General features: G+C 36.4%; 1 protein-coding gene across 1 annotated transcript in view; it reads left to right on the plus strand.

Annotated features, from left to right (window-relative positions):
• The window catches only part of NOL10 (nucleolar protein 10), a 299,928-nt gene that overhangs the window by 7,176 nt on the left and 273,884 nt on the right, over nucleotides 1–18,868 (plus strand). Inside the window, exons 2-7 of the mRNA XM_007935129.1 lie at nucleotides 2,443–2,488; nucleotides 4,399–4,497; nucleotides 10,567–10,644; nucleotides 12,772–12,809; nucleotides 13,984–14,120; nucleotides 15,893–15,958. Of these exons, the coding sequence (XP_007933320.1) occupies nucleotides 2,443–2,488; nucleotides 4,399–4,497; nucleotides 10,567–10,644; nucleotides 12,772–12,809; nucleotides 13,984–14,120; nucleotides 15,893–15,958 (464 nt within the window). The remainder of the gene's footprint in view (nucleotides 1–2,442; nucleotides 2,489–4,398; nucleotides 4,498–10,566; nucleotides 10,645–12,771; nucleotides 12,810–13,983; nucleotides 14,121–15,892; nucleotides 15,959–18,868) is intronic.

An 18,868-nucleotide genomic window follows, 5' to 3' on the forward strand; every position in this document is an offset into this window, starting at 1 on the left:
CTAGAACTCTTTAGGAACCTCTTTTTCTTGACTTTCCTTCCTTTGTTGCTCCAAGCAAATAGAGACTAATTGTGCCTTGGATAGCTGCTTGCAGGCTTTTGAGACCCCAGGCACTATGCTGTGAACTAGGAGGTAGGACAGCCCTACCTCCTACAGGTAGGACTGTTTATTAGGCTAATTAACTGGGATATTGTATGAAACTATGACCCTACACTTCCAAATGAAATGTGCAAAGACTTGGTTAGAAAACCAAAAGGGAAGAACACGCTTGGCATTTCTCAAGCTGAAAGAACTGAGGAAAAACTTAAGCCTCGAGTTGGAATATTGAAAGATTCTACGGGCAAAATATTTAATGATTCAGGAAGCATCAAAAGAAGATGGAAGGAATACACAGAGTCACCGTACCAAAAAGAACTTGTTGATTTTCATCCATTTCAGGAGGTGGCATATGTTCAAAAACCAGTACTATTGAAGGAAGGAAACAAAGCTGCACTGAAAGAATTGGTGAAGAACAAGGCTCCAGGAACTGATGGAATACCCATTGAAATGTTTCAACAAATGGATGGCCCGCTGGAGGCACTCACTTCGTTATGCCAAGAGATTTGGGAGACCTGGCCAACTGACTGGAAGAGATCCATATTAGTACCCATTCCAAAGAAAGGTGATCCCACAGAATGTGGAAATTATTGAACAATATAGTTAATACCACATGCAAGTAAAATCTTACTGAAGATAATTAAAAAATGGTTGCAGTAGTGTATTGATGGAGAACTTCCAGAAATGCAAGCTGGATTCAGAAGAGGATGTGGATGAGGGATATCATTGCTGATGTCAGATGGATCTTGGCTCAAAGCAAAGAATACCAGAAACTTGTGTTTTATTGACTATGCAAAGGCATTTGATTGTGTGGATCATAACAACTTGTGGATAACATTGAGAAGAATGGGAATTCCAGAACAGTTCATTGTACTCATGAGGAACCTGTACATAGACTGGGAGGCTGTCATTCGAATAGAAAAAGAGAAAACTACATGGTTTAAAATCAAGAAGGGAGTGCATCAGAGTTCTATCCTTTCACCGTACTTACTCAATCTGTATGCTGAGCAAATAATCTGAGAAGCTGGACTACATGAAGAAGAACATGGCATCAGGATTGGAGGAAGAATCACTAACAACCTGTGATATGCTGACGATACAATTTTGCTCACTGAAAGTGGGAATCACTTGAAGTACTTCCTGATGAAAATTGAAGAATACATTCTGCAGTATGGATTACATATCAATATAAGAAAACAAAAATCCTAACAGCTGGTCCTATAAGCAACATTATGATAAATGGAGAAAAGATTGAAATTGTCAGAGCCTTCACATTGCTTGGTTCTACAATCGACGCCAATGGAAGCAGTAGTCAGGACATCAGATGACATATAGCACTGGGGAAATGGGCTGCAAAGGACCTCTTTCAAGTGCTGAAGAGCAAAAATGACTCATTGAGGACTAAGGTGCACCTGACACAAGCCATGGTATTTTCAATTGCCTCATATGCATGTGAGAACTGGACAATGAATGAGGAACACCAAAGAAGAATTGATGCTTTTGAGCTGTGGTGTTGGCAAAGAATGCTGAAAGTACCATGGACTGCTAAAAGAACTAACAGGTCTGTTCTGCAGGAAGTGCAGCCAGAATGCTCCTTGGAGACGAGAATGGCCAGACTTCATCTCACCTACTTTGGTCATGTTGTCAGAAGGGACCATTCCATGGAGAAGGATGACATGCTTGGTAAGGTGGAGGGTCGACGAAAAGAGAGGAAGGCCCTCAATGAGATGGATTGACACAGTGGCAGTGGTGATGGGCTCAAGTATAGCAGGAATCATGGAGCTGGCTCAGGACCAGGCGGTGTTTTGCTCTGGTGTGCATTGGGTTGCTATGAGTCCGAGATGACTTGATGGCACCTAACAATAGCAACAACAAACCTCCAAACCAAGGAACAAAATTCCATGAGGTGTTTGGTTGTACATAAGCAGTTTCAGCAGGCTCTTTCTTCTTGTTGTAAGCATATCTATCAACAGCTTTTGCCACTTTAGCTTTTTTTAGGTGTACTACTTGTTGATGGGAGCTCTGGTAGTGTAGTGCCTAAGGCATTTGACTGCTAACCAGAAGGCTGGTGGTTCAAACCCACCAGCCACTCCTTAGAAGGAAGATTCAGCAATCTACTTCCATAGCAATACTGCTTTGGAAACAGAAGGAGGGATCACTATGAGTTGACTTGACTCGACTTGATAGCAGTGAGTTTGCTTTGGTTTGGTACTTGATAGCAATTAAAATGATCGACTGTGCAACTCTACCCTTAATCAGTGTGATTTTTCCATTGTGTGTACTGTTCTTACAAGCAGAAAAACAATTTTGATAAATTTGTTTTAAAATAGTCTCTTTTTATTTTAGTGGCTTTCTGACAGGAAGAAGAGAGCACTACAGAAGAAGGATGTTGGTGAGTATAATATTTATCCTCACTTTAGCTACATTAGTGATCTATGTTAAAATTCTTTCACTCATTATTGTTACCATATTTAAGTGAAGGTGTATGAAAATGCATTGAATTAATACAGAGGAAAATAAAATTTTGTTTTACCTTTTCCCTTCTTAAGAAACATTTTTTTTGTAGTTGATGTGTTCCTGGTATGTATGGGATTTGAATTATTTATTCCGTTATTGTTTCATGGATTATGGCAGAAGACATAAGGGACTTTGTTACTGACAACACAGCAAATAGCATGAATGTCAGCATATTTGTGTCATTTCCCCTTGTTCTTAAGTCCCAACGGGGTAACTTAATATGGCCTAGATGGGCAATGCTCATGTAGTGAGTTAGCATTACAGCTGAGGGGCGTTGAGCTTGAGAGAGCCACTGCTTTTATAGTAAGCAGTAAGCAAGTCTACTTTTTGTCCAGAGGGAGAATGCTACTTCTTCTTTTGAGGTTATCAGCTATATAAACAACACTGAAAAATGGCTCAGGTAGAAGACTGCCAAGGGCTTTTCAGCCTTGCCGTACCCAGCAAGATATATAGGAACACAATAGGCCCAAGAGGTACTGTGCCTCCTAATAGTTGCATAATTGCTCTGTTCTTCAATGTATAAAATCTTACTCCATTACCTAAACCCATTTGTCAGTTTTTGAGGTACAGAGACAATGAGCATTTTCTTTTTGAACAAAGTGGTTTTACATGCAGGAATATGAATATGATCATTGCAAAGGATTTTGATTCTTTAAGTTGTGGCAGCAGGGAAAGTAGGATATAAAATAGATTATTTTAATTTAAATAATTATAGTGGACAAATTTCCATTAAATTTTCTCTATTACTGCTTGTCATATTTGAGAGATGATTTTTTTCCCCATACATTTTATTTAACTTTTTCTGTAAATGTCATGTAGATAAGATATTAAAAGGGTTTCTGGATAGGAGATAAATTCCTTAAGGCAAGCATGTTGGAAAAGTATGCTTTATATAGTACTAAACTTGGAAAGTTAAAATTTCAAGTCAAAGGAAAAAACGGCTGATGTACAAATGTTTACTGATTCTGATTTAATCAGACACTCCTAGTGTTCTACCGTGTAACCTAACACTCTTGTTCATATTAATGGAAAAAAAAATTGTTTGTTTAATAGTTCTTCCAACCCAGTTCAAAACTAGTATGTGTCTTGCAAATTAAATGAACCAGATGTCATATTTGAGTTTAATAAATGAGGTGGTAATGTGCCGTAGGATGTTAAATAGTCTTTGTGTAATAGGCACATCGTCATGATAGTAACTGACAGTAATCCACTTGGTGACAATCTCTTGTAGGAAGAAACTGTTTTTTGTGAAGATCAGTTTAGTTTTTTGATTAAAGAATCCACTTAGTCTTCCTCCAGTTGGGTTAAGTATAGTGGTACCAGTAGAAGCAAAAGTCAGCCTGTAGTAGTTTCATATATAATCTTAAAATTTTGGAGACTTAATACAGTTAGTCAGATCCAACTTGATGGCAGTGAGTTTGGTTTGGTTTGGTAATACTGTTGTTATTTAGAAGAAAATTATAAGATTTTTTCCTAGCCATTATTGGGTAATGCTAGTGGTATACCAACTCCCCCTTTATTCATGTCTTAAATCTGTATACTTGTACTACTTGGACAGGTTTTTTCCATTAATGACAGTACTTTTTTTTTTGAAACAATGAAAATAAAGTACTTAGAAAAATAATGTATAAGCTAAGGAAAAACTTTGCTGTTTAATGTGCCCTTTTCTAAGACTTGGAAGCATTGGGAATTTTTTTTTTTTTACAAGTTTGTGGTTGTTGTGACTGCTTTGAAAACTTTGATCCCCCATGCTGTAGACTAGACAATGTTTTGTTTTTTTTGTAGATGTTCGTAGGAGAATTGAACTTATTCAAGATTTTGAAATGCCTACTGTGTGTACTACTATTAAGGTGTCAAAAGATGGACAGTATATTTTAGCAACTGGTAAGTAATCTTTTTAGTATAATGTATGTACATTTTATAGTAGGAAATACTGTGGTGGGAAAAGGCACTTTCTTTTTTAACCATAACATTTTATTATAAAACGTTTTAAACATGGAGAAATACTAAAAACACTGTAGGATGAACACCCATTTATCTACCACTTGGATTCTACAATAAGTATTTTGCTGTATTTGCTTTTATCACAAAATTGTCTATCCATCTCTTTCCACTCATCATTCCATTTTGTTTTTTGATGCATTTCAAAGCAAGTTTTTTTTTTTTTTTCAATTTTTATATATTGTGATTTGGATGAAGATTTACAGAGCAAATTCACTTTTCATACAGCAGTTCACATACACTTTGTTTCATGACTTGACTACAATTTACCCCAATGCAACAGCTTCCTTCCCACTTCCTCCACCTCTTCTCTGTGTCCATCCCTCCACTCAAAGCAAGTTTTAGCTTATTAGTATATTTCTCCTCTAAATATCTCAGCATGTTTATTACTAACTAGAGTTCAATATTTATTTATGGCCTTTTGTTTTTTAGTTCAAATTTACATATTGTGAAATGCATTGATCTTAAATCTACCCTTACGATGAGTATTGACAAATGCACACACCTATAACCCAAACCTCTATCAAGATGCAGAACATTCCTTTTACCCTAGAAAAATCCCCTTATGCTGCTCATAGTCAGTCCCTGCTCCCACCCATACAGAAGCCACACCTGCGCTGATTTTCTTCACCACCCCCCCAAGCAAGTTTATGCATTCTTTTTGTGTAAAACTAATTTGTGTTTGAAGCTCATCTATGTTGTTTCATGTGTCAGTAGTTTGTTCCTTTTTGTTACCAAATAGTGTTCCATTATATGACTATATCACAATTTATTCATTCTCCAGTTAATAGATATATGAGCTGTTTTTATGTTTTGGCTGTTGTTAATATAGCATCATGAACAGTCTTGTACAAATCTTTTTTGTGGACATCTGCTTTTATGTTTTAAAGACATACGCTTTCATTTATCTTTGGTAAATATCTACGAGTGAAATTGCTGGGCCTTTGGGTAGGTGTATGTTTAGTTTTATAAGAAACTGCCAGATCTTTTCCCAAAGGGATCATATCATTTTATCCTCCCACCAACAATGAATTAAAGTTCCAGGAAAGTTCACTTTTAACATAATGATTTTCAATATCATGTACTAAAGTTTTTGTATAAGTAGGATTTTACATTACTTTCATTACCATTATCAAAAAGCCATGGAATAGGAAAACTTTTTATGTGTCGTAATTTAGAACAGTATTACCCACCCTTTTTTGTTTGTGATTTTGGTATATATGTCCACATATATTTTTTCACTGGTTTAACAATACCCATCTATACCTCTTTTCCATCCCCTTTCATGTTTGTTAGAATGTTATATATGTACACATGCCAGTCTCTTTGGTTCTGTATTAGTTTATCTCAGTGTTAACACTGTCTGCATCTTTTAGTGTCCAGTTTTATATTCATAAACTGTTAAAGGCAATATGAAATCCAAGATACATGGATGCACTAAATACCTCTTTGAGGAATTGAGGGAACATCTACTGCTTCAGAGATAATAAGTGACTTGTCTAAACTCCCAGATCCAGTACTTGATAGAACAAGGATACAGATTAAATAAGAAGTTAAATATCTGTTCAGTTACAGTTTTAATTATGAAATTATCCGCTATGTCTAGGAAAAATTAATTTCTTCCCTTCTCATTCAGAACGTTTTGTTTATCTCTTTAAAATAATATTAAATAAATAATACATGAAATGTGGCTAGTGTGAGGAAATGAATTTTTAATTTTAACTTTAAGAGCCACACCATATTGAACAACATCATGCTCAAGTTCAAAGTCCCTTTGGTTCAGTTTTTCTCAAGAGTCCTTTTGCTGGTATTGGTCAGGGAAGTGGACTTGGAGGTATCACTTGCTTCTTTATTTAATTTAATAGAGGTTCTTCTCTTTTGATCTCTATCTCTGTGTCTATTTCTTATTCTAGGCCCTGAAACTGAAATAAAAATTGTCATGACCCAGCCCTTCAAGGAATTTAATTCTAGTTGGGGAAATCGACCTTCCAAAGAAATGAACCAAAGAGATGTGCTAACTATTGATTTGTTACTGGATGTAATCATGCCAGATTGAAATCTACTCTTAGGGTGTTGTTAGCCTTTGTAGGTACTTGTGAGTAAAAGAACAAGCTAACCAGAGGGCTACTTCTACTTATATTTTTTGTCACATTTTTTTTTTTTCTGATGGTCAAAGTAATATACGTCATCCTTTCTAACAATACAGAAGTTCAAAGAAACCCACCTAAAACAAACATACAAAAAGAAGTAGTGAAAGTTTTCCAGATATTAACAGTTTGGTGTTAAAAAGACAAACAAACAAACCCATTGCCATCAAGTCAGTTCTGTCTCTAGCAACCCCATTGGGTTTTCAAGGTGGTACATCTTTATGGAAATAGATTGCCTCATTTTTTTTTTTTTTTACCTTATTTACATTATTTTTATTATTACTATTTTTTATACTTTGTTGTGATTTGGGTGAAAGTTTACAGGGCAAATTCATCTTCCATACAGCAGTTCACATACACTTTATTTCATAGTGCATTTCACAGTGCAACAGGTCTCCTCCTACTTCCTCCCCGTAGCCACCTCTTCCCTGTGTCCTTCCCTCCTATGCATTCCCCCCCCCCCCGCCCCCAGCTGTCTCCCTGGACATACACAGCCCTTCTATTCTCCCATAATTGATCTCTCCAAGGAGTGCATCCACCTAATGCAAATGTTGAGCTCATATGCCTGTCTTTTGTTTGGCTGGAAGCCACAGGAGTGGGTTCAATTCCAGACCTAAAGGGCAGTTAGGGGCCATTGTCTCAGGGGTTTCACCAGGCTCTGTCAGACCAGCAAAACTGGTCCCTTTTTAGATTGCCTCATTTTCCTTCTGTTGAGTGGCTTGTGGGTGTGAACCGTTAACCTTCTGGTTAGCAGTCAGATGCCTTAGGTACTGTGCCACCAGAGCTCCTCAATAGGTTAGTAAATAGCTTTTCAAATTTTTTTACACACACACAGAGAAATACAGAAACAGATGCACATATGTATATACAAATCTACTAAAATTAACATCATGTAATAGGGGGCTTCTAGTATATGTCCTTTTTAATGAGATCTTAGACTTTGATTCATCCCAGTAAATGTAAGATTACCTCATGCTTTTCTTTTTCAAATGTCTTTATTGATTTTAAAAATTGATCTATTTCTTTTCCTGATTGTAAACATGAGAAACTTAAATAAAAAGCAAACATTACAGAAGTACAAAGCATGAAATATGAATGTCCCCAAAATTACACTTCACAGAGATAAACAATTGCTGTGCAGGTAGTGCTTTTTTCTCTAATTCTCTTTTTTTAATATTTTGTTGTGATTCTGGAGAAAATGATACAGCATATTAGGTTTCATTTAATAATTTCTGTACATATTATTCAGTGACATCAGTTATACTTACGACAGTGTGTCAGCATTCTCATTATTTCCATTCTGGTGCTTTTGTTTCCATTAATCCATCTTGTCCCTCCTTACCTTTTCATCTGTGGTCTAGATTGTTTGGAGGAGCGTAGTACTCACAGATGATTTATTTATTTTATGAGCCACTCTATCTTTTAGCTGCTGATAGTTGACCTCCAGGAGTGATTTCAGTTCCAAGTTTAAAAGGTGCAAAAACGACAAGGAGGCCACGTGTTCTGACCTCCTCTAATCCTACAAGAGGAAGACAGGATTACCAGCAGTAACCCAAAGCCTATTCCTACAAGGCCAGACATGCCGCCTCCCTCCAGCCCTTTCACCCACTGTTCCTCCCAAAGCACCCACCACCTCTCCTCTGGGTTCGATAATTCGCTGCAGTCGCCACACAGAACTCACGGATTACGGGGTTTATTAGGGAAGCACCAGGCTACAACTCAAGTTCAGGAAAAAATGCTCAGTCTCTCTTCCAGCCCACCGTCCCTCAGCCAACAGTCTCTGACAGTCTCTTTCCCAGCAGTTCTGGTCCCTCAGTGTCTCACTCAGCGATGCGTGTCTCTTGCGCCTCTTTCCCAGCAGCACATGTCTCTTTCCGGGGTTCGTGTCTCTTTCAGTAGCACGTCTTCCTCAACCAGCAGTCAGAGCGAGTTCTGCCTCTAGGAGGCCTCCTTTTGACCCGGCAGGATGGTCAAACTAGCCAATCACAGCATCAGAACTCTAAGCACCTGAGAGAGAGTGGGAACCTCCCATAACATTGTGTTGTGCCACGCCCAACAGAAATACTCCACGTGGATAACATTTACAATCAGGAGCTCCTCAGTTGCTCATTCCACCACTGAGTTTACAATGACTTATGAGTAGAAAAGCCATAAAAAATAATTTACTACACTGCAAAAGGTATCCCAGGATGATAGTCTTGAGGGTTCCTCTAATCTCTGCTGGTACAATCGGCCTTTTTGTAGCAGTTTTGAGTTTTGTTCTACATATTTTTCCCATTTTATCTAGGACCATCTATTATGTCCTGGTTGGAAAGGTCAGTGGGGTAGCTAGGCACCATCTAGTTCTAGTCTTATGGTAGGTGAGGCCATGGTTCATGTAGACTGTTAGTCCTCTATACTAGCTTCTTCTTTGAGTCTTTGGTCTCATTCCTTCTCTTTTGCTCCAGGGACATAGAAACCACTAGTTGTACCTTAGATGGCCATTTGCACTTTTAAGACTCCAGACACTACTTACAAACTAGGTCTCCAGCTCTTTTCTAGACAAACTGCTAACATTATTGTTTGATTTTAAAAAATAGGATAATATATGCATTATTTCGCAATGTTCACTTGCTTGCTCATGGGCTCTCTGTATTTTCTCTTACTTTATAATACATTTTGGCAGCTTTTCATCTCAATAATAAGTCTTCCTTATCCTCTGTGTGGGCCATGTAATATTCCATTTTATGGATTTACCATTGTTTATTTAATCATTTCCCTATTGATGGACATTTTATTTGCTTTCAGTTTTTGGTCATTTATAAACAATGCTGCAGTGAACATTCTTCATATCTTTGGTACAGTTGTAGGTGTATTTTTTTAGGATAAGTTAAAATACAGAGTCAAGATGTATAAACGTGTGTTTGTGTACATGCATATAATTTTTTTTTTTTGTCTTTAACAGATTTATTTTCTCATAATTTAGGAACTAGAAGCTTGACTTCAAGGTACTGGCTCTAGGGGAAGGCTTTGTCTCTCTGTCAGCTCTGGAAGGAAGGTCCTTGTCTATTTAGGTTCTGTGGACCAAGCATTCCTTGGAGATCTCCATGTGCCTTGGCATTAATCTCTCCCTTACTAGGAAATTCTCAGCAAAAGGACCCTGGGTCCGAAGGACACTCTATACTCCCAGCTATTCTTTCTTGGTGGTACTGAGGTTCCTCAAAAATTATGTATTTTATAAATATTACCAGATTATTCTTCAAACTAGTTGTATGCTATCAACAGTGTATGAGACTATTTCCTTTTCAGTTTTCTTGGGAGCTCTGGTAACATAATGCCTAAGGCACTTGACTGCTAACCAGGAGGCTGGCGGTTCAAACCCACCAGCCACTCCTCGGAAGGAAGGTTGGGCAATCTACTTCCGTAGCGATACTGCCTCAGAAACCCATGGAGGGGTCGCTATGAGTCGGGTCCGACTCCACGGCACACAACAACACCACCGCCACCAACACCAGATATTAAGCATCTGCTTAATCTTTGTCAATCAGATAGGGAAAACAGTTGTCTCTTTTCATCTTCTTTTGTTAGATTATTAGTGATGTTTATTAGTATTTGTGTTTCATTTTCTTTGACTTGCTTGTTTATATCCATTGTTCATTTCCTCCTTAGGGTGTTTAGGAGGGGTTGTTTTTAAATCCTTTTCTTTTGATAGAGCTATAATCAATCCTATCTAGCACTGAAGAAAAGATATACTCCCCATACATGCAGGATATTATCTATGAAAAGTATGCTCTATATGTTTTTACATCATACTAATTTTTTATAGGGACATATAAACCTCGAGTTCGATGTTACGACACCTATCAATTATCCTTGAAGTTTGAAAGATGTTTAGACTCAGAAGGTGAGTAAGAGGTTAGATTTAAATTCATGAAAATTGCCTTTTGAAAAAAATAAAAGCTGTGGTAAATATATATGTAACAAAATATTTTCTGTTTTAACATATTTTTGCATGTACAATTCAATGACATTAATTATATTCATCATGTTGTTCAACCATCACCACTGTTTATTTCTTCACTTTTCCTTCATGAAAATAGCTTTTTTTATTTGGCTGCTTTTCTGCTTTTTAAGATGGGAATAGAAGGTGTATTAGTTGTTGATTGCTGTGTGCTTGAACAATTTCTCTCAGAAAGATCAGTACAAAGCCAGTCCCCATGAGGCAGAGGTTAAAGATGTCCCAAATGTCCAAACTACTATGCCACTCTATCATTTCAGACATTAACTCCTCCTCCTTACAGTAATTTCCCGTCTTAGGGTTCTGTATTTTGCTGTAATGCCTCACAGAATTCACAGACACCCAAGGGATCGTCTCACATAGTAGTGGTGGAAGATGGCAGGCTGGTGAGTCCCAGGTTCGTGAGTGGGTCTGGAGGATTCTCCCAATTCTCGGGGTTTGATGAACCTCGATCGGCAGATCAGATGACGGCTGCTGTCCCAAATCCAGGGGGTGAGATGAGGATGAGCCAAAACACAAAGCTGAAGCAAGAGGAGGGCGAACCTTCCCAGGAGATATACCCTCAAAGAAGCTAAGTGTGGTGCCTTGAATTATACCCTGAAGCAAGGCAGGACTCAAGATACATTCCACTTGTGTTGCCCCAACAGAAATAACCTAAGTGGATGGCTTTAATAATCAGCAGTTCAAGGCAAATCCCATCACAGAGCCGATTGCCAGTCATTATAGGGAACGACTACTACCAGCTACCCAGCCAAGTTGATACCTGACCTTAACTACCACACCACCCCAAACAGGCATGGATAATAGGATTACATCACAGAATGAAGGACAATGGCTAGAAGGGCCATATCAAGCAATTTACCACGCTGTGTAACAAATTAGCACAAACTTAGTGGCTTAGAGAAATATCATTTATTGATTCACAATTCTGTAGGTCATAATTCCATGCAGGCTCTATACTCAAGGTGTCAGATGAGCTGGGTTCTTACCTAGAGGCTCTGGGAAAGAATCTGCTTCCGAATCTGTTCAGGTTGTTGACAGAATTCGTTTCCTGTGGGTATAGGGCTAGGGTCCCTGTTTCCTTGCTGGCTGTCAGCTGGTGATCACTCTCAGCTTCTAGAGGCCACCTGCATTCTTTTCTCACATGGCTCCCTCCATCTTCAAGCCAGCAAATAACGGCTGATTGGGTCCCTGGACTGCTTCAAATCTCTCTGACTTTCTCTTCTGCAGCTAGCCCGAGAAAAGTCTGCTTTTAAAGGGCTCATGTGGTTAGAGTAAGCTTACTTTGGTAAATCTCCCTTTTGTCATAATGTAATGTAATCATGGGAGTGATGTCTCATATCACAGGTTCTGCTTACATCCTAAGAGGAGGTGATTGTATAAGGGTGAAGGTTATTCTTAGAATTCTGTTAAACACCCATGGCAAGCTAAAGTGGGAAATTTTAAGTATATTTATTATTTGGTGTGATTTTTGAAATTGAGGTAAAAGAAGTTAGTAAAATATGAATTCTATAAGATTATAAACATACTCCTAACTTATTTCACCCTTTGCTTTTTGAAAACAATAGAAGCCCTGTGGACTGCTAATGATAACTGTTTTAGGTCTTTTGTTTTTTTAGCAGGTATACTATAATTGGGTAAAAGGTACTGTTACCTTTTTTTAAAGTATCAGTCTTAGAAAGTTTTTTGATTTAGATTTGGAAATCTTAAAAAACAGAAGAATTTGTCATTACATTTGTGAATTTACCTGTTTTTAATTGTCTTTAGTTCTATAGAAAATCCACTTGATCTGCAGTGAGAACTAGTAAAGCCTTTAATTTGCTATTTGGTGTTTTGGGGCAGTACAACATGGAAATTTTATTCTTGTCTTATGTAGTGGCAAAAAAAGAAAAAAAGCAGTATTTGTGTATAATTTCTGTGGTGAATTAGAATTCTTCCTTAGTGTTGAGTTTGCATTTTCATTAAAAGCTTCTATTGATAATTGTATTTTTCCAACTATTTCTTGTTTTTCAGTTGTCACCTTTGAAATTTTATCTGATGACTATTCCAAGGTATGTTTGAGAGCATTGATTTGTTCCTGCAATAGTTAAGACATGAATGACTGGAATTGTATTTTTGTTATAAGTAATTTCATAATGTTTGCATTGTTAAATTAAAGATGTCTGTGTAGTAAAATGTAACTAAACATTTTCTATTAATATATTTTTAATTTATCACACGTATGATAATTAGTCTTTAGAAATAACTGATAGAAATAGCCTTTGGATAGTTTAATATTAAAATGAGTTTTTCACATGATATGTGAAACCTTATTTATATCTTAAAGAATGGTTAGAAGTAATTTTTTTTGACTGTTTTGTGTTGTAGATTTGTGGGTCTGGTTATTGCATTAAAGATATATTTATTTGCCAGGTTGCTTTCACATTCTTATTCACATGTGGAAAGTAAAATTGTGTTGTTGTATGATTTTCTTAACTCTGTACAGGATTGTAGCATATTCTGAAACAGTTCAAGACACAGCTAAATAGATTACTTCTTTCCTTTTTTTTTTGGTACTATCAGTCTGAAAGTCCTTGTTCAATTTTAAATTAAAAGTTTTTAGTCACATGTCATCTTAAAGACAAACTGAATTTTCTTAGTTGGCTAAGTATGCTTTATTATGGCTTTATATGTTGTCTTCGGTTCAGGAAATTAAGGAATACAGTTCATCCTTTTGTGTGTGGTAGCCATTTTTAATTTGTTTTAGAATGTGATTTTACACTGCATTTTGTCTAAATAATGATAAACTTGCTTTTAAATGTCATCTGCAGATTTTTAAAATACCTTTGTGATATATTAAAGTTAAGTTTGTGCAAGGAGGCTCATCCAAGTTTGTGTGATAATTGGGGTGTTATTAAAATGTGCGCCTAAGTGAAATGAGAAATTACTCACTGAAGTTACTATGCAGTGCTCTGCTTTATAAAATGCTGGTGCCAGAAAAATAAAGGTTATGTTTTTAAGTTTTTCATTTAGAAAGTAAGGCTTGCAGAAAACCTGTCCATGATGCAAGATGGCATTAAGAAACCAATGGAAAGGTAGATAGAATATATAGGTATGTGTTTAAAGAGCAAAAGAGCAAGAGGGAGAGATCAGAAATTGTTTTTTTCTCTCAGTTTTAGTAGTAATGATAAAGTAAACATTTTGTCTCAAAACTTAAGCAAACTGATTTTCTTGTTTCATTTTCAGATTGTCTTCTTACATGATGATAGGTATATTGAGTTTCACTCACAACAAGGTTTTTACTACAAAACCAGAATACCAAAGTTTGGGAGAGATTTCTCTTACCATTATCCATCCTGTGACCTGTACTTCGTTGGTGCAAGGTATTGGATTTCATCACTCTTTGTTTTCTTCTTTTCATCCCCTAAGACAATTTCTGTTTCTAAAATTTCTTTTATATTTTATTTGTTTAAATAACTTGATTTGTTACAAAAATTCACAAGTGAGATGTGGTTATTATAAAAAACAACAAATAAAAAACACCAAACCTTAGAAATCAGGAATAAGTAAAAAGAACAAAAGAAATAATTGCTTACATATTGATACATATGATTTATAAGTGGTATTATAACGTACTGTTTAATACTTACTATTTCATTTAATATATATATTTTTAGTGTTAAAATATTTGTGGTAGTTAACTTCTCCCAGTGCTTAAAACAGGAAATACTAGTAGGAAATATTCAAGCCTGTATAGCATAGTCCAGTTGCCCCAGTTTATTAGACATAATACAGTTTTAATTTCATTCCCCAGTTTTCTGTTTATTTACAAATGCTAGTAGCTCCTGCTTTGTTTCAGCATCAGTGATGAGTTATATCTGGACCAGTTTGTGATTAAGGCCTCATGTGATTTAGGACTCTGGTTAAAAAGAAAAAAAAATGGGAGGAGGAGTCTAAAGAAGAATAAAACATGATCTCTGTCTTTAGCTTGCTTAAAGAATATAGTTTTAAAGTGATTGGCTCATTTAGAAATTATGTCTTTGACTTTTATTGCCTAAATCTGAGGACAGAGAAATGTTGTTGTTGTTATGTGCCATCCAGTTGGACCCAACCCATAGCGACCCCTCCTTGGGTTTCCAAGGCAGTATCACTACGGAAGTAGATTGCCCCATTTTCCTTCCAAGGAGTGGCTGGTGGGTTTGAACCGCCAGCCTTCTGGTTAGCAGTCAGGCACTATGCTACCAGAGCTCTCCCATTGGGGTTCCAAGGCTGTAAATATTTATGGAAATAGAGTGCCTCATCTTTCGTCTGTGGGCAGGCTGGTGGGTTCAAACCACCGACCTTTAGCAGCCAAATGCCTTAACCAGTATACCACTAGAGCTTCTTTGGTAACCTAATAGGGAGCAATATTGATGAAGCCAGTTTCATTGCCCTATTACATGGTATTTTAAAGCTTTTTCTTAAATGCTTGTCCTTTTTATGATTTAGGAAATAACATTATTTTAGAAAATTGAGAAAACATAGAAAAGCATAAAGAAGAAAAAATCGCCGTAATCCACCTAGAGAAATACTATGCTAATAATACCTTTATTAGTATTTTACTGTATTTCCTTCTAGTCTTTTCTTGTAAGTATACATACTTACTAAAAACTCATTGCTGTCAAGTCAGATCCAACTCATAGTGACCCCTCCTTGCATTTCTGAGGCAGTATCACTACAGAAGTAGATTGCCCAGTCTTCCTTCCGGAGAGTGGCTGGTGGTTTTGAACTGCCAGACTTCTGGTTAGCAGTCAGATGCCTTAGGCATTATGCCACCAGAACTCTCATAAGTATACATAGATTTATTATATATACTTTTGAATCTTGATTGGTTTTTTTTTTTTTTTTTTTACTTTTATAAACTAGAGAATCCATGTTATTTGTTAGTAATGTTCTATTTCATAACTTCATATTTCCTTGGCCCATGGTTGGTTTAAGTCACTTTTATATGTGAATGAATTCATAACTTCCTAAATAAGATGATTCCTTTTTAAGGTTTAGAATACACATTTGTGTCAGTTTTACAAAGGGAATTGATGCTTTATGAATGAATTGATACTTCATTTAGTTAAAGTCCACTGTAGTTTACCAGACTTTTTTCTTTATTACTTTGTAGCTCTGAAGTTTATAGATTAAATCTAGAGCAAGGACGATACCTAAATCCTCTACAGACTGAAGCTGCGTAAGTATTTTTAATGATCTTGCCATTTTTGACCAGGAGATGGAGCTAGACCTCAACTTGTTATCATCTAACCTGGGATATTCCATTTAAGCAAAGCCCTGGGCAACATGGTTAGAAATAGTACCATTAAGTTTTAAAACTAAATATTCACTAAAGACTTGGTGATTATTTACAGATTTTTATTTTAGGAAGTTTAAAAAAATGTACTCAAAACTTCAGAATTTACGACAATAAAAAAGTCTCTTAGCTTTTTTATCTCTGTTATTGTCCTTAAAATTTTCATTCATGGTTTTGTTGTGTAGTATTTTCTTAACTTTGGGTACCATTTTTTATTATCTTTTTTTCTAGCAGATATTTAAGATTTTTTCACATTTTCTTTTTTTCATACATTTTTTCAGTCTATACTTATTTAAAGTAAAATTTTCTAAGAATCAATCTATCACCATCACCATCATTATTATCATCATCACAGTGGTGAAAATACTTATTATATGCCTGGCATTATTATATTTTAATCATTTTACATATATTAACTTGTTTTAAACTTTAATCTTTTTTTTTTCCCTGCTGCAAAAGACTTCTTTATTTATTTTTTAAAAATTTTTGTTGTGATTTGGGTGAAAGTTTACAGAACAAATTCATCTTCTATACAGCAATTCATGCACATTTTGTTTCATGACACTAACTGCAGTTCCCCACAGTGTAACACATCATTTCTCACTTTCTCCTGTAGTTATTTTTCCCTGTGTCCTTCTTACCTATGCATTCCTGCCCCCTGAGTTATCTCCCTTTGCAAATACTGCCCTTGTTTTCCCATGATTGATTGTTCTAAGGAGTGTATCTACTTGATATAAATGTTTATCCTATATGTCTGTTATTTGGCTGGAAGCCATGGGAATGAGTTCAATTCCAGACCTGAAATGTAACTAGGGCCATAGTTTCAGGGGTCTCACCAGGCTTTATCAGACCAGTAAAACTGGTCTTTTTTTATAATTTTGAATTTTGTTCTACATTGTCCTCTCTATGCAGGATCTCCTGCACTGATCCCTTTCCAAGTGGTTGACAGTAGTAGCTGGGCACCATCTAGTTGTTCTTTTCTCATGGTCTTATAGACTAAGTTTCACATGGTCCCTTAGACTAATTGTTTCTGTCTTTTGTTTTCTTCATTCTTCTTTGCTCTGGATGAAGAGAGACCCATTGTTGCATCTAGATGGCCACTTGTAAGTTTTTAAGACCCTAGTCATTACTCACCAAAGTAGGATGTAGAACAATGTTTTTGTGTAGCATGTTATGCCAGTTGAGTTTGATGTCTCCTGTGACATGGTCCTGAGTCCACAGGTCCAACAACTTGCTCGCTCAGGGTGGTTGACTGTGGCCAAGAAATTATTACTTTGCCCCTTGTTAGCTCTATTATAAATATGGACATTGTTACAGCACATACAAATACGTATGTAGAAATACCATCTGCCAGTCTTCTATATGGTCATGGGTATATTCCCTTTTGCCTGATTACACCTGATCAGTCCGTCTGTCTATCATCTAGTTACCCATAGATTAAGGTATGTTATCACTGATAGTGCAGTATTGTATATGTAAAAGGGTTTATCTTGGTTGTGTATGCCTCTAGGGCACCTCTTTGTGTCTTCTTTTTCCTTCGTGTTATTGTATTGGTCACTCGTTTTTGGCATATTACCTTTCCCTTCACCCACATCAGTACTTGCCTCTACCTCTCTAACAGTGTTGCATCCCCACCCATCCCATCCCTGTTAACCAAGAAAGTTTCCTTCCATATGTAAACATTTCTTTGACTTTTTATAATAGTGAACTAATACAATATATAAACTTAAATCAGTTTTCATGGTAGGTTATAGTACTATCTCCGTTTGGCATATAGGGCAGCTCAGGCTCAGAGAGATTAAATAACTTGCCCAAGGTCAGATGGCTAGTAAGTGGTGGAGGTTGGGTTCTTTCTCATCTTTGAATAGTAGGAACTTGTTGGATTTTCCTTATTGCTTTGAAAAGATTTCTAAAGTTTTGAGGGACATGTTGTGTTAAACTAATATTTCTGTGCTACTTACTAGTTTTATGACTCTCAGAAGTTTCCAGGTAAATGTTTGAGAATTTTTTTTCACACTTGAAATGTTGGGAAAAAAAATTGTAGGGAGAAAGCTCAGAAAGCAGGAATGCATAGGAAAGAAGGACACAGGAAAAAGATAACCACAGGGTGGAAGTAGGAAGAGAGCTATGACATTATGGGGATTGCAGTCAATGTCATGAAACAAAATGTGTATGAACTGCTATATGGAAAATGAGTTTGCTCTGTAAACTTATACCCAAATCACAATGAAAAAAAAAGTATAGTAACTTCAGGATGCATTGGAATAATAAAAAGTTATCTGCTCTTTAGCAGATAATAAGACCTACTATTTATTGAATGTCTTCTATACTCTGGGCATTGTGCTGAGTGTTTGGCAGTTCTTTGTATTTAACCCTCATAACAACCTGGTGAAATAACCATTTTACTGAAGAGGAATCAATATACCTAACTAGGTAATTGACCTTAAATCTGTATACCCAACTCAAGCTTGTCAAGTGTTAGCATTCATAAATAAGATGACTCTTTTAAGATTTAGAATATATATTTGTATAAGTTTTATAAAAGGAATTGAACTTTATAGATTAAATCAAGAGCAAGGATGATACCTGAAACCTCTAGAAACTGATACTATATGAGTATTTTTAATAGTATTGCTGTTTTTGATCAAGGGAGAAGGAAGGGCTGCTTGTGCACAGGGAGACAGCTTAAGGGGGTAGGAGAGTATGGAGGGATGGACACTGGGAAGAGGTAACTATGGGGAAGAAGTGGGAAGGGAGCTGTTGCATTGTGGTAAACTGTGGTCAATGACATGA

The sequence above is a fragment of the Orycteropus afer genome, unplaced genomic scaffold (genome assembly GCF_000298275.1).
Source record: "Orycteropus afer afer isolate SDZICR_OR568_19922 unplaced genomic scaffold, OryAfe1.0 scaffold00025, whole genome shotgun sequence".
NCBI classification, from domain to species: Eukaryota; Metazoa; Chordata; class Mammalia; order Tubulidentata; family Orycteropodidae; genus Orycteropus; species Orycteropus afer.